This window comes from Myotis davidii, unplaced genomic scaffold, assembly GCF_000327345.1.
Source record: "Myotis davidii unplaced genomic scaffold, ASM32734v1 scaffold142, whole genome shotgun sequence".
Lineage (NCBI taxonomy): Eukaryota > Metazoa > Chordata > Mammalia > Chiroptera > Vespertilionidae > Myotis > Myotis davidii.
Genome location: NW_006294400.1, coordinates 2,437,240 through 2,453,413, shown reverse-complemented (window position 1 = coordinate 2,453,413; position 16,174 = coordinate 2,437,240). Strand labels below are relative to the sequence as shown.

The 16,174-nt window shown below is 56.9% G+C and overlaps 1 protein-coding gene across 1 annotated transcript in view; it reads left to right on the top strand.

Annotated features, from left to right (window-relative positions):
- The window catches only part of MVB12B (multivesicular body subunit 12B), a 121,460-nt gene extending 107,016 nt beyond the window's left edge, over positions 1-14,444 (top strand). Inside the window, exons 8-10 of the mRNA XM_015567137.1 lie at positions 3,706-3,761; positions 6,155-6,214; positions 14,400-14,444. Coding sequence (XP_015422623.1) covers positions 3,706-3,761; positions 6,155-6,214; positions 14,400-14,444 — 161 coding nt within the window. The remainder of the gene's footprint in view (positions 1-3,705; positions 3,762-6,154; positions 6,215-14,399) is intronic.
- Positions 14,445-16,174: the final 1,730 nt, after the last annotated feature.

Genomic DNA, 16,174 nt, shown 5'->3' with positions numbered 1-16,174 from the left:
CCCCACCCCCACCCCCCGCCCATCCCATGTCATCCTGAGAGGACTCAGCAGTAGACAATGTAGAACACGCATCAACCTCTGTGCACAGTGCAGTGAAGACAAAATACTGGCTTCAGCTGGGAGTGGGGGGAGGGAGGGACGGAGGGAGGGAGAGAGGGGAGGCCTGGCTCCCCCACGAGGAGCCAGGATGGGGGTGATTGATGAACGTGCATTTGGAGCACATGAAAAACGTGTGCCGTTGATTTTAAGAATTATGTTTGGCAAACCTCTAGATATTTTAAAACATGAAAAGGCTGCCCAGATAAGGAGAGTCGAAATGAACGTTATAGAATAAGAAGGGGATTTAGCGGTCTCACAGGTCAGCTTTGTACCCCACACAGAACACCCACCCCCCAGCTCCCCGACACATGGCCGCCTGCCTGGCGCTCCCACCCAGCTCCACTGGCCCTTCCTCGGATCCCCCCAGAGGAGGGCAGCTCCCCTCTGCACCTCACCCACCTCTCTGCCGCTCCCCCTGTGGCAGCGCTGAGAATACGTGTGGTCACCTTCCAGCCTCCTCTTCCAGGGCCAGGGTCCCCATCTGCTGACCTTCCGTGTGCTGGCCCAGCGCTGGGACCCAGTGGGGCCACAGTGAACAAGGGTGAACAGGATCGGCCTGCCTGGAGCATCAGGCCTGATGGTGTCCTCTCCTCTCCTCACTGGTCTGGCTTTGGGTTCCCCAGTGTCTGGGCCTCCCTAGAGCTGCCGGTAACGCTCAGAGGATTCCGTCCTGCACTGAGCTCCAGCGGACACAGCGACCGCCGGGCTCTGGTGGCAGGACTCAGCCTGTGCCTCACCATGGCATCCCTGCCCCTTTCACATCGTGAAGTCACATTATTGTTCATCTCCTCTGCTGTGACTCCACATCTCTTTCATTCCACCTAATACCATCGGCTTGGGGCCTAAAGTACCAACTGGACTTAATGACCTTTAGTAAGTTCAATCCCTCCGTTAAGTGTAGCCCATGATCCCAACTTTTTGAGATCTTTCTTGGATTTCTCTCTGTTTCCAGTTTATAAACTGCCCTCCCTGACTCCCCATCAGCCACATCCTGTATAATAAAAGGGTAATATGTAAATCGACCGAACAGTGGAATTACCATTGCTATGATGCGCACTGACCACCAGGGGGCAAACGCTCAATGCAGGAGCTGCCCCCTGGTGGTCAGTGCGCTCCCACAGGGGGAGCACTGCTCAGCCACAAGCCAGGCTGATGGCTGGTGAGCGCAGCGGTAGTGGCACAGCAGTGCTAAGGATGTCCACGGAGCAGGCCTAAGCTGTCAATCGGACATCCCCCAAGGGCTCCCAGACTGCTAAAGGGTGCAGGCTGGGCTGAGGGACCCAGCCCCCTCCCTTACCCCCAGTGCACGAATGATCGTGCACCAGACCTCTATATATATAAAAGGCTAATATGCTAAGTGTCCATTGGTCGCTATGACGTGCACTAACCACCAGGGGGCAAACGCTCAATGCAGGAGCTGCAGACCTGCAGTGACTTGGCAGCAGCGGTTCTCAGGTGACACACCCTGAAACCAGAGAGGAGGAGCCCGATTCCTCAAGGGGCCGTGCGATTCCACCTTCGGCCGTGGGCTACGTTGTTGCTGGGCACTGTTGGCCCTGAATCTGGTTTACTGCACACTTGCATTTGCGTTCCACACCCTGTACGACAGCAACTTTGCAGAGTGCCCTCTCACACTCCGGGACCCCTAGGGGGATATCAGAGAGCCGGTTTCGCCCCATCCCCTCAGGCCAGGCCGAGTGACCCCACCTGCTGGAGGCACCCCGCTCACTCTGCAGACGCCCTGTGAGCCACGTCGCCACCCCAGGTGCAGCCAGCCAAGGAGGGACTGCGGGAGGTTGGCTCCAGGGCGTGTCCAGCCCGTCTTGCCCAGTCCCACTCTGCTGACCACCTTCTAATTAATTTCCTTTCGATGTGCACGAATCCATGCACCAGGTCACTAGTATTACGTAAGCATTCTATGCACATCTTCACTGAAGTCATTGATAACACCCTGGGCAACCAGAGAGATTGCTCAAGGTCAGCATCAGTCTGTTAATCAGCTGCTTGGGCATCTAGTCCAGCCAGTGAGGGATTCTCCCCCTTCACACTGTCAGCGTATTTATCTGTCTTATCCACATGGCCAGCATGAGACGTTTTGTCAAATGCTTTGCAAAATCCACATTCCTTCCTCCTACCATAATCTCTGACGTTTCGATTTTTTAAATAAGTGAAGTTTGGCAGGCAGATTCTCTGTTTGGCAAGCTTTCGCTGGCGCCTGGGGACTCTGCCCCCGTGTGAGGAGCTCCACCCGTGGGTGGAAGTGTCTAGAGGAGCTCCGTTCCCATCCCAGCCACAGCATCCTGGCCACTCGCTTTCCTTCCTTCCGAGTGTGTTCTTCCGTTTTCTAGAAGACTGTAAAGAGCATCTGACTGAGCCTCCTTCTACCCTGAACTCTGAGATAAAGTGGTACTTTGTCCCAGATGTCCTCCCTTCTCTCCACGCGGCTGCCTCTGGGTTCCCACCTGGCATCGCTCTGGCCTCTCTCCTCAGCCTCCTCAGTGCTTCCCTGAGGACAGGGGTGCCTCAGCCCTACACCTCGATGACCCACTTGGAGGGTTAGCCCTCGCTCGTTCCCAACAACCCCCACCGTGCCCCAGTTCTCCAGGTGTGGAGCGGGGACCTCTCCCTGGACGGCAGGTGGGGAAGGCCTGCTGGGGGTGGGGGGGCACGGTCTCCCCGCTCCCGTCAGACTCTTAGAAGCTAAGAGCAGGCCTTGGAAAATGCTACATATGTGGGCACATGTATGTATACGTGTGTATATAGGTGTATAATGTAAGATGTATGTTGCCTATTACCTGGGTATGCTATAAGATAGACATGACACATTATACAGGGGCCGCAGAAGTGGGTTTATATCTGATCATATGGAAACACATGCAGGTTATGATCATTGCAGCAGCTTTATTAACTCAACAATCGGTCGCAATGCAACTATACATAGATTCACATAAAAATGCTACTGTTGCTAATATCCAGGTTTTGCAAGTTACTTTTTTCTGGCTCTTTTTCTCCTCGGTTTGTATTTACATCCTTCCGAGTCCAGTCAGCCGACCTGGGCCAGGGCCCTTCCCCGTCCGTCACAGCTAGCGCGGCAGGAGCTGACAAACAGCCCAGGGGCCACCACGGCCCAGAACGCAGTCATGTTTCTAGATCTTTCTTCTGAAATGCGTGACTGTCGGTTGGAAGGAGGGCTAAAAGCCCGATCCAGGGCCCGGCCAAGGGCCCCACGGCCTGGATGTGACCCTCGGCTGAGAACATGTCTGACCGCCTGCTCTGCCCTCAGCCGCCGGCACCCGTCCTGCTGGCAGCTCCTCCCCGGCTCCTGCCACTCACAGGCCAGAGGCCAGGCTCCGGGACGGGTGCTCTGCTCTCACCGCTCTTGTCTACACAGCTGCCTGCTCTTCCGGGGACGTGGGGGCGTCTGCCTCCCGCACCAGGGGTGTCCCAGGAGCAGGGATGGTGCCTGTGTGCACCCCTGGGCCTCACGCTCCTGCGTGCAGGTTGGCCGGCTCCGGCCACTGCCTGGCTTGTACTGTCGATGTTCACGTCTCAATTCTTTGACATGGATATTATCGACAATGCCCTTTCCTCTCTCTTCTTTTGCAGCAATGGATGGTGTGCCTTTTATGATTTCAGAGAAGTTTTCTTGTGTTCCAGAAAGTGTAAGTGTCGTGCATGATTTCCCTTCCCTCCCCACCCCCGGCCTGAGCGCCCTCTGCCCCGTGGTGCGGTGGCATGCAGGGCTCTCCTGGTGACCCTCACACCCCGCCCCATTCGGGTCATTTCTGCTGACCCCTCTTCCCCGCTGGTCAGAAGCTCAGCCCTGCAGACAGCGACAGGCTGAGGGGGGAGGGGCTCAGGCCCCTCTGGGCCTGGCAGCCAGTGCTGCCCGGTGAGGTCCTGGAGAACGAATGAAAGGAGGGAGCCAGAGGGACTAGCAAACTCAGAGGCAGCCACGCCTTTTTGCTTCAAACGTGATGGTGAATTGGACTGAACTTCACTCGGTTTCCAAGTTCAGCTTAACTTGGGTTTTTATTTAACGATGATGATGTTCTACAAAAATGGAGGCTGCCTCGCTTTCCCATTTTAATTGCTGCACTCGGTGATTCCCGTTCTCCGCTCTCGCCGGGAGTCCCCGTGGGCTGGGCTGGCCCGGCTACGCAGTGTCAGGCCGCGGTGGGTTTCCATGTGCTGCCGGCCTCGCCACCGGCCAGCACGGACACCCTCTACACGGGAGCCCACCAAGGCCCGCGCCAGCCCCGCGGCCTGTAGGGCGGGGGCACTGAGTGGGCTGCCTGGGCCTGAAGGCGGAGCTCAGACCGGGTGTTGGCGGCTGTGGGCTGGGCCACAGGCCCTGCCTGGCACCCCAGGCCTCTCTCCTGCTGCTGCCTGCCCGCCCCCCCGGGTGGCAGTGGCCCTCCCTCCGCTGCGCAGGCCTGGCCCAGGCTGGCTGCATAGCCTGGTTCCCGGGATTTTTTGTCCTTTCCGAAGAAGTTTGCTTTAAGCAGCTAAGAAACGTGAAGGCCCTGGTGGGGGCACCAGCTAAAGAATCCGTCAGTGTTTTTCTTGGATCCGACTTAAAACCACCCGGCTTGCCATGTGACCTGCTCTGTAGTCTCCATTTTCATAAAATATAATAGGCCTCCTCTGAACCCTTCTGGTAAGCAGCTTAATCTTGAAAAATGCTCCTGACGTGACACGCAGAGCATGAGTAACTTCAGCCGACTCCACTCGGCCGCGTTGCCATGGCGACGCTGGCGCCTCTCCCGGCGGCTCCTGGGAGAGGCAGCTCTGTCCTGCGCACCAGCTCCGGCCGGGAAGTTTAGTGGGGCAGCGAGAGCCTAATGATACAACAGCTGGACCTCAGCTGGATCCCGGGCAGCCGGGCAGGCGGCCCATGTGCGCCGCGCGGCCTGGCAGCAGGCGAGAGCCAAACTGCTTTCTGGCTACTGGCAGCGCAGCCCGGAGCCCGGTGCCTAATCTGGTGGCCCTGCCCCAAGATCGCCCTCACTAATGGGCTGCTACCCAGGCGCTGCCGACTCAGCAAGTGCCCACGGCGCGCGCTCAGGCCAGCCCGGTGCCAAAAGCTTCCCTGCTTCCCTCACTTCACTCTCCCAGCAGCCTGGCCTGGAGGCCCAGCTGCTCTCCAGCAGGAGAGGAAGTGATGGAGTGATGGAACCTGAGGCCGAGTCCTGGGCCTTGGACTTGGAAGTGGCCTCTTCCTACCTGTCTCACAGGAGAACCCGGCCTGGCTCAGGCCCCGCCCCCTCGGGCTGCAGTTCAGAACCAGAAAGGCCCTGGGCTCAGGGGGCGGGGCCGGTGCCCTTGGGGGACTGGAGAAGGCGCATGTGCCCAGAGGGGTCCTCTGCCCTCTCACCCTGCACTCAGCCCCCGCTTCTCTGGGCCTCCCGCTGGCTCTTGGAGCCACATGTGTTTGACTTTGTATGCCGTCTGTGGAAAAGCCAGCATCTTTTATTGAAAGGTCCCCATATTCATGAAATTATAGAAACACCCATCAAAACGCGGTATTGTTTTTCACCACCTTTCGTTTCGCAAATGACCGTTAGTAGGCAGTGATTTCGTTCACTTTGCATTTTCAAAGCCCTGGAGTTCCCCCAGCTCCTCCCCGGACACCTAAGTCCTGGAGGAGAGACTCACTACCGGCCTCCTGGAACGACTCAGCCCCACGCCCCGCAGCGGCCTGGCGGCCTCTGGGGAAGGCGGGACAGCTCCAGCCCCACAGCCCTGGAAAGAAAGCACACGGCTTCTCCCGTGGGCAGGGGACGGGGAGCTGAGAGTTACTGGTGACAGCCACTGCCTTTCCGGACAGCATGACCCTCCTGGATGCTGAAGGCAGATGACTAAGCAGCGGTCCCTACACAGGGCACTTTCTGGAAGCGCCCTCACTAATCCCTGCAGGGTGCCCCGGGACGGATCCCAGGTTCCGTGGGGAGGGTGGAGGGAACACTGGGTCACACGGGGGCGGAGGTCATGCTCTGTGCCCGCGTGAAGAGGCAGTGCCAGCCCTGAAGGGCGCCATGGTCTGTGCTTTCAGATGCAGCCCTTTGACCTGCTGGGAATCACCATCAAGTCTCTGGCGGAGATAGAGAAAGAGGTAAGCGGTTTGCAGCGCGGGAGGGGCGGGCCGGCTCACGCACCTGGGTCTCTCCGGTTAGGGATCTGCTCCGGATCAGGAAGGACCGGGGTTGGGGTGCCCTTTGCAGAAAGCCACCCCCATGTCACTCACATGTATCGCTTGGAACAAGAACCCACTTTTCATGTTTATTACTCCGGTCCAGTGTGCCAGCCCCTCCCCGTCCTCCTCGCTCAGAGGCTGTAAGAGACGGGGGACAGTTGTGCTTTATTTTTATCTCAGTGTCTCAGCTTAAAGAAGGTGGGGGTCCGGGGAAGGGCTGCGTGTGCCGAGCCACCAGGAGGGGCGTGGAGACGGTCCCGCCTCTGTGACTTAGAGGCTGGGTGCTCCGCTGTGCATGGTAAGCCAGACCCCATGGGGCAGCCTGGTTCAAACAGTTCGGATGTTTCTCTACTGAAAGGAAAGACACCCCGGCTGGGGGCACTTGTGGCAGCTCCGACGAAAGGGCGTCGAGATCGTGGAGTGGGATGGGGTCGGACGTGCTCCCGCTCCCAGGACAGCGTGGCGGGTGCGTCTGTGTGTGGAGGGCTGCGGAGCGTCACGTGCTTGCAGCGGCCCCGCTGGGGGGAACATTTGTCTCGGAGATGGAAGTGCGAGGACCATTTCCATATCCCCGCTCCTCTGGGCCTTCTCTGCTGTGCCAGCGAGCGGATGGGGCTGCGTTATTGAAAGATGGCTGAAATCAAGGAAAATGGAGTCAGTGTAGTACAACAGATTCCTAAGCCTGTCACAGCAAAAACAAGACGGAAAAGCCCCCCTTGTCTTTGCCTTCCAGTAAATCATAAAACCCACCTGATTGTCATCTGTAGACCGGGGGGCGGGCGGGGGGCGCTTTTCTGTCTATAAACTTCGGGGAAAGACTGGCCGCTGCCACGCTGGGAGGCGCCAGGACCCCGTCAGCCCTTCTTGGGTCCAGGAGCCGATGGCCCCGCTCAGCCCGCCCTGGCGCGGGGTCCTCGTCGGTGGCGCCCGGTGTGCGTGGGAAGGGGGGGCCCCCGGGGTGGCTGCGGGTGGTGCCGCAGGGCCCAGCCTGGGACCGCCCAGGAAGGTGAAGTTCATCCGGACGGGTCTGGCCCACACTGACGGGGGCAAGTCACACCCGCACTCTGTTTAAAGCAGGGCTCTCCGTGGACCGATCCCACGGGGTTTTTCGTGAATACTTGGCAGACAGGTGCCCGTCGCCGTGGCTGGGTGCTGTGAGGTGGCACGTGCTGGCGATGGGGCAGCCCCCAGCGTGGCCTCGCTCCCCTGGGTCCCCGGGTGTTTAAGCACCTGCTGTGTGCTCAGCGCGGGCTCCGGGCTCCACCAGCCGCCTCCCCGGCCCTCGCCCATGCTGACCCGAGGGGTGTCATTCCTCCCGTGTCGTGGGCAGAAATGGAGGCTCGAGGGTGAGGAAAAGATTGAGGCCCAGTGGGTCACACCCTAAATCCTCTCCTTCATGACTCGAAGTCTGTGGCTCCGCAGACATGCAAGGGGCCGGTGAGGAGTGGGGGGGTGGGGGGGGGAGGCAGGGACCCCTGGGTCCTGACCCTGGCCTTTGGGTCACAGGTGGAGCACACAAGGGGGGATGTAGGAGAGACACACGAGGGGGGATGTAGGAGCAGAGCCGTGCATGTGGCGGAACCGCTGTAAACCTCAGTTCTCTTCCCGCTCCCAGGACTGATGTCTGTACCAGACGTGTTGAGCTGGGCTGTCTTGTCTTGAGGTCAGAGGCTCTGAGTGGAGCTGGTGGACAGACGGGCTCTGCAGTCCGCGGCCCTGGGCCTGAGTGAGCCTCAGTTTCCTCGTCTGAAAACTGGGACAGTAATGAAAACGCTTCCCCACTGAGCGCCGTGTAACTGGCTTGGAACAGGGCCTGCCCTGGCTCCCGCTCCGCTGCTGCTGTGGCCGCGGCCGCTCCTTGTCCACGGGAGGGTGTGAGCAGCTGAGTCCGGCCCTCAGCACGCGCTGCTCGGGCCCGTGGCTGAGCCGTGGCATCGGGGGACCGAGCCGAGCTCTAGTTCTTGTTCCTAGAGACGGGTTAAACACACGTCCGCACTCTCTGTTGAAGGAAACTGAACGGCGGTGAGAATGTGGGGACGGGCAGGGGCTGGAAACGGCACATGGGTGTGAAGCCGCCGCGGACACCCGCCGCCAGAAGCTGTGGATTTGCATCTAATCTGAGGACTTACACGTGACACCAGCCGTCCGCGCGCATTTAGTGGTGACTAGTCTGTTGATATCCGTGCACTTTGGTGAACAGCCCCATCTTCTCAACACGTGTGAGGATTTTCTCCGTAAATACACCTGAGCTTGCTCCTAGGCCCTGAACCCAGCCCTGCAGGGGTGGCTGCCTGGGAGAGGCTGTGCCCACAGCCTCCCGGCCTGGTCTGGGCCCCGGGGCTGGCCCTGGGCAGCGGCTGTCTCCTCCGTGGGATGATTGTCTCCTTTTCATTCCCAGCGGGTCTGGCTGCTCTTGGTGGAGAGGGGTGGGGCCCAGAGCAGGGGGAGCTCTGCTGGCAGCTTCCCTCTAAACCAGCGGTTCTCAACCTGTGGGTCGCGACCCCTTTGGTGGTCTAACGACCCTTTCACAGGGGTCGCCTAAGACCATCCTGCATATCAGATATTTACATTACGATTCATAACAGTAGCAACATTACAGTTATGAAGTAGCAACAAAAATAATTTTATGGTTGGGTCACAACATGAGGAACTGTATTTAAAGGGCAAGAAGGTTGAGAACCACTGCTGTCAATTGTTTCATCCCATTAAACCAAGCCTCCTACCCCCAAAGGTGGGAGACTGCCTTTGGGTCAGAGGCACATCTGGGCCCCGTGCCTATTGGGGCTCCTCCCTAGTCTCCCCTGGCTCCCTGCTCCCTGCTCACAGGGCTGAGGAAGGAGAGGGCCGCCCTGGGGACCGTGATGCTTACATCCTGACCCGGAGGTGCACTTTCCTTACTCGCGCTGCCTGGGGTGTTTCTGAACGTGGGCCTGTGCCTGTCACTACCATTTGGCCCTGGGACAGGTCACTCCATTAACCTGTCAGCCTTGAGCTTGGGGGTTCGGGACCGAAGGGAGCACTCCAGCAGTGCCCAGCAGAGCTGCCCGGTGCTCCCACCACAGCAGGGGGCCCCAGCCTGCCACTGAATAACAGGTGGAAAGAGACGAGGTGTACCCCGGTCGTGGCTGGGCCCCACAGAACCCCAATGAGCTCGGGGACAGTGTGAGCTAGGACGAGGCTCTGCCCATGGTACCTGGGTGTTTGCAGGACGTGTGTGGCTGTGGAGGCAGTGGAGGCAGCATGGTGCAGGGAGAGGACAGGTAGTCCCAGGCCGGGGTAGCATGCCAAATCTGCCCCCACCCCCCGGGTTTGACCCTGGGGCAATCTCCTGATGACCCTGCCCCCGGGTCTGAGCCGTGGTCAGCGGTCAGGACCTCCCCAGGGCTGTGGCCGAGGCAGGACTTGATCACGTTTTATCAAAGACACGCACGGGAGGTCATGTCCTAAGGTCATGATTAAAATCAGTGCACATGCTCCCGAGCAGATTTCAAAGGAAAAATCATTGGGAAGGCACAGCCCTTCAGCCCAGAAGCTCGCTCGGGCCCCGTGGGTGGGTTGTCGGAAACGAAGCCATGGTCACCAAAAACACCAAAATCTGACCGCTCCTGGCCCTCGGCCGTGGCACCGCCCCCGTTCTCCCGGCCCCTCTTCCTGCGGCCACGGCCCTGCCGCCCGCATCCGCCCACGGCTCAGAGCAGGGGCTTTGCCAAGTAAATGGGTCCCAGGCTTGAGAGAGTGAGATTTTGTTCCTCTCCCCTCGGCCCGGGAGGTGCCAGGGGCTGACCAGTGGCAGGAGTGGGGGCACTGGGAGGTCTTCTGGCCAGCCTGGCCCCTCCCAGGGGTTTGGGCAGCAGCCGGGGGCCTGGGGCCCTGTCCCCTGCAGGCCTCCTTGTCCTCCCGCTGCCCAAACAAAAGGCTCTCCCCTGGGAGTCGGGGAGGTGTAATTTTGCGGCCAACCCCTGTGATGAAGCATCTTCCCTCCAAGTGAGCTGGGCATATAAATGTGCTTTATTTCCCTCGTAAGCAGTCGCCGTTTCTCCACCCGTTGTATTTCCGTCCAGGCAGCAGCTTCTGCAAGAATTCCCCTGCCAGGTCACCTGAACCGGAGCCTGTGTGCTCCTCCCCCACGGCCCCACCCTGCCTCCCTCACAGGCCGATCTGTCCCTTGTCTCGGGGAGTGATGGCCAGGAGACAGTGGCCTTGATGGTGGTAGATTTCATGCTGCGTGCATGACGACCGGCGAGCCTTTTAAAAATAGGAGCCGGCGATTCCTGTGATGGACGGGCATCCGGATGCCGGGCAGCTCCACACACAGCCATCTCCCCGCCTGCTGCCCGCCTCCCACGGAAACCACGGGCTCCCCGCCCTTCAGGGGTGCCGCACTCAGACCCGGCAAGGGATGTGCTGGTCGCCACCGGCTTCCTGGAGGAGCAAACAGCCTCCATTTTCACGGATCTAAAGCCGAAAGTCAAGGGAGAGTCTAATTAGTAAAGGGACGATCTCGTATTAATCACTCCCTTAAAATTGACAAGGGAGGCAGTCCATTTAACCACTTAATTGCTGCAGGTTTTTATGGGCTGCTGTTTGCAGGCGTATTTAATGAAGAAGTTATAAATCTAAGGGAGCTTAAAATTTTAATTTTATACCTAAATATTTTCCTTGTTCTCGTGTTTGTAGTCAATCCTCACGAGTGTAGTCACGTGGAATGTTCTTTAAATGAACATATTTGCTAACTGGCATGATTTCAGTTTTTAAAACATTGGTTCCAGCAATTAGGCATTTTTTTTTCAGTTCCCAAATGACTAGAGAAATTCGTCTTGATTATAATTGCTCTTAGCCACGCATATCTAATTTGTGTCTTTTTAAGCGTTAATTAGTAAACAGCCTGCGCTGACATCTTTATGTGTTTGTATGTTGAAAAATGGGGCATATTGCTTATTTAGCTTGGGCCCACTCCACGAGCAGCGACGTCACGACATGGAGGTGAAATTAATGGGACACGTGTGGCAGCTCGAGGTAAAAAGAATTTTTGAATTCAACTCTTGGACATTCCGTTTTCATGGGCTTCTGCTGGCCCCTTCAAATAGCTGAGATGCAGTGTGGATTTGGAACCTGCAGAGGCGGGCAGAAAGTGAAACAGAAGATTTTTGTATCAGTAATGAAATGGCAGAGTCCCAATTTTATAAAAGCAAAACGTTCATATCCCAGCACAATTGCTCATTCTCTCAACTCTGGAAAGCTTTCATTGTGCTTATTAACGCGAAAGAATTCTGTGCGGGGAGAGGGCGCAAAAATGCGTGGTCCCTTTGCACCATCTAGTGGTCAGGTCTTAAACTGCAACAGGAAATAAGCTGCCTTCTCTCCACCTGTGAGATTTAACCTTTTCGCCACCCAGAATCCTTTTTCTTTATTTATACTTCAGTAAGGACGCTTATATTTTGGGGGGCGGGGGGGCGGTGTGCTACTTTATTAAATAAAGGTTAGTTAAGTAAATAGGCGTTACCCTGCCCCCCCCCCCTCTTTATATTGCTCACCGACAGCTGCACCAGCTGCTACAGCGCTGTCGCAGGGTGGAGGTCATCCCAGCCCCAAACAAAGTGACCTGATGCCGTTCAGTGGGTGGCCCTTCTGAAGGCACAGAAGCAGTGTTGTCCTCACTGTGAAATGTGGGGAGCAGCTTGGGGACCACGTCAGGAGCCTGGCCACCGTTTCGGGGCCAGTTTTAGGCCCGAGACAAGACCAGTTCTCTCCCCATAAATCCCGGCAGGTCTCCTGGGCAGTTTATCCTCTTAAGCAGCTCCCCTGCCCATCAAAATCAGCTTTTAACATTCAGTGTTTTCCCCATGAGTTCACAGGTTTTACATGTTTATAAAAATGCAAACATTTCAGACACATAAACTTCCCCACATTCCACTCCGGGGACACACACATACACACACGTGAACATTACACGGGCTCCCAATACACACAGTATTCTGTGCCTTGTTGCACACTCGCCATGCACCTTGCACATCCTGCATGTCAGTGCGCACAGATCTGCTCCCTGCTTTCCGCGACTGCCTGTTTGCTCTGTGATAACTTCCGCAGCCACTGCGGACTGCCTTTTGCGCTGATCCGGTCATCTGCTGTCACGCTGCTGCGGTGCACCTCCTTGTACGTGTGTCCTTGCTCCCCTGGGCCTTCTTACTATATGTTCCCATCCTGCCTTCCCAGGAGGAGGGGTGTGCCTTCATGACTCTACCGTCAGCATGGGAGGGTGCCCGCTCCCCACATCCGCCCTGGCTACACACTTCCCTGGTATTTAAAAGGGAACATCTTTTCATGTTTATTGCTCATTTGTATGTCTTTTATGAATGTCTCCTGTTTGTACCCTTTGCCTAATGTCCTCTATTGGCTTCTTTAGCTTTTCTCGTTCATTTTTAAAGAGTTCTTTGTGCTGTTTATAACAACCTTCTCTCTGCTCTGGGTACACACACACACACACACACACACACACGCACACACGCACACCACTCTCACCAGCGGCTTCTCACCTTGCTAATAATGTGTTCTAAATTTTTTCATGGACAGATTAATTTTTGGCTTCAGATCATACTTAGATTATAAAAATATTCACTCCTATTTTCTCCTACCCTTTTGTACTTTAATATATTAAAATACTAAATGCTCCTCAACTCCTTAACCCACCTGAAATGTATTAGAAGATGAGGGCTAGAACCAGATTTACTTCATCTTAACGTGTTAGCCAGTTTTCTCAGCATTGATTATTTTCTTCAGTGAATTGTAAATACTACCTTCATCATACACAGTCATGCACCGCGGATACCAGTGGTCCCATAGACTGTAATGGAGCTGGGAAATTCCTAGCGCATAGTGACATCGTAGCCGTCCTAACGCCATAGCACAGCACGTGACCCACCTGTCTGGTTGGTGCTGTCTGTGGCTCGTACCACCTGCTCGCCAGTCGTACACAAGTGTGGCAGGTACATTATGCAGAGTACGTACGACTTGATAATGATGATAATTGACTGTGTTGCTGGTTTCTGTATTCACATTCTCTTTATTGTTATTTTAGAGTGTGCTCTTTCTACGTATAAAAACTGTTGGCCCTAGAACAGAAGCCCATGTCTCCTGCTTCCTGCACCTCTTGATTGCGGCATTTTCTCTGGTGCTTGATTTACTCTCCTGTTGCTTCGCACAGTAACGTGCTGTCCAGGCGCGTAGCTCGGGGCAGTGGGCTGCACCGTGCAGGTTTGTCTAAGTGCACGATGATGCTCGTACAAAAAAAGCCTCCGACGACACGTGCATCCCCTCGTCGTTAAGTGGCATGTGACTGTCTAGTTCCACGTGTAAGTTAATTAATGGACATTTTCCTTGACTCTTCTTTTGATCTATTACCACACTGTTTTGAATCTTATAGCTTTGTGATAAGCCTTAATACATGATAGGGCTAGCTCTTCTTCCCCCAAAAATCCTAATTATAGTCACATGACCATTCTGCCAGTTGAACCTCAGAATCGTTTGGGGGGCAGGGGGTTCCAGAAGCTCCATTTCCGGTTTATTGTAACTGGAGGACATGGTGACGGGGCTGGCATTTCCGGGGAGGCGTCTCCCTCGGGCCTTTGCTTGCCTCACTCAGGGAGTAGAATGGAGTTCTTTGCAGAGTTCCTGCAATTCCTTCCAGGCTGTTCCTAGGTGTTTCATGTGTCTGTGGCTCTTGTAAATGGGGTCTTTGCTCCGTTAGCTCTTCTGTTACTCATGTATCCAGAAGCTGTCGGCTTCGCATTGCGTGTCTGCAGTTGGCTGTCTCGCCGCTCACTGTTCCTGGCGGTTCCTCGGTCGCTTTGCGCAGGCAGACGGTTCTGCCATCTGCAAACCCGACCCCAGCCCCCTCCTTCCCGGTGTTTGTCCCTCGCTGGTGCCTTCGCCCGGCCGGCACGGTCCGGGCACTGGGCCTCCTTGTCTTCATGTTTTAATGCAGGTTTCTAGTTTCAGTCTTCATCCAGGGTTACGTTTTGGCTTGTCATATGTATGGACGTGTCCCTTTTTCTCTCGTGTTAAAGAATTAGCCATCTATTTTTATTTTCCTAAATGTTTTTATTAGAAATGGATGGTGGCTTTTGATAAATGTCTTTTAATCATCTCTTGAGATGCTCATTTTTTTCTCCACGAGCATATTAATATGGTAGATGATATTAATAGAGTTCCTAATTCTGAGAGTCTCGGGCTCCCCCCTCCCCGCTCTGTGGTCCTATGGCCGAGCGGCAGCCCCCACAGTTGCTCCCACAGTGGCCCCGGCATTCACCACACACACGAACAGCCAGGCCGGGTGTGGGAATGGCTGAGGCAGCGATGACGCCTGGCGGACAGAATCGCCCACCTGGGCACTGTCCTGGGTGGTATTCCTGCTCATGCAAAACTAGAGTCCAGATGATGCAAGTCCTTCATAGAAGGGTGTTTCTATTCTTACGGTTTGGGCCTCTTTCATCGCCCGACGTTTAAAGTAATAGCCCCTCACATTGAACTTGTGGAAGGTTACCTGCACGTAGGTATGAAGTGAGCCCTGCCTGGCACCTGCCTTGGCTGCACAGCCCAGGCCCCGGCCGGCTGTGCTCACCACCCACGGCTCAGCCCCTCGGGGCGATGGGCAGTGTCCTCTCCTCACTCGCTGCTCAGAGCCCTGCCCACCTCATACCTGCACGTAGGTGTGAAGTGAGCACAAAGGAGCTGAAGAGAGGGAGGCACCTTCCCAGCGTGACCTCCTCTCCTCACCCCAAACCAGGGCCAGAAAGCAGGATCGTTTCAAACGTTTTCTGCAAATAACCCAGGAGAGGAAAAATGCAGACGTCTGCTTCAGGTGATACTCAGGTAAACTCTGAAATGCGGGCGCAGTGATGGGGGAGCCCCGCCGTTTGTGGACACAGAAGTGGAGTTTATTCGCAGGGGTGAGGAGGGCTCGGGGCTCTGCCCCAGGGTGGGGACGTAGGAGTCACCAACCCCTCCTGCGCCCCAGGTTTGGAGCAGGACAGGGGGACTGATAAGGAGGGATGAAGTGACCAGAGGCCTTGAGCAGGCGGCGGCCGGGCTGAACCGGCGCCTCACCGAGCCGTTCTCGGGCAGCCCTGTGCCCACACATGTGGTCCCTGCTCCCGGAGCAGGGGGCCTGGGGGGGCCTTGTCCACCCCTTCACCCAGGGCGACCCACGGTGGGACGGGCTCCGACCCCGGGGTTGCTCGGGAAGCCACCTGGGAGAGCCAGCACAGGGCCAGCCGAGCACCCGCACCGACCCAGGTGGTCAGAGGCCTCCAGCGTGTCCCCGGCCCTGGTGGCCTGGGTCAGCCTCTCTGAGCCCCGGGTTGCTCACTGTTGTGGCAAGAACAGTACCAGCTCCACGGGGCATGAGGATTTGGTCCCAACACTCACTCTGGACCCGGCAGCTCCTGCCACCCTGTCACCTGTGGAGCCATAACCCAGGAGCCCTGAGCGGCGGCCCTTCCTTGAGGGAGGTACCAGGCGTGCTCCCTGCTCTGGGGATTCTGGGACCTCCCCCGGGAGGGGAGGGCAGGCCTGGCTTCCCCGCAGCCCAGCCTCTGCAGTGTCCAGCCCCGAGGCGCCCCCTTTCCCAGGTTTGAGACGTCCCTGAGGTGACGCAGTCCAAGTACGAACAGGCCTCCCGCAGGGCAGGAGCCGGCAGGACAGGCCGGAGGAGGCCGGCTGCCCAGGCCACCTGCCCCGGCTGAGTCCCCGCAGCCCGGCTTCCAGAGGAGCGAGGAGAGGACGCTGCCCATCGCCCCGAGGGGCTGAGCCATGGGCGGTGAGCACAGCCAAGGCAGGTGCCAGGCAGGGCAGGCTTGGGAGAGGGGGGCCGCTGCTCAGAGC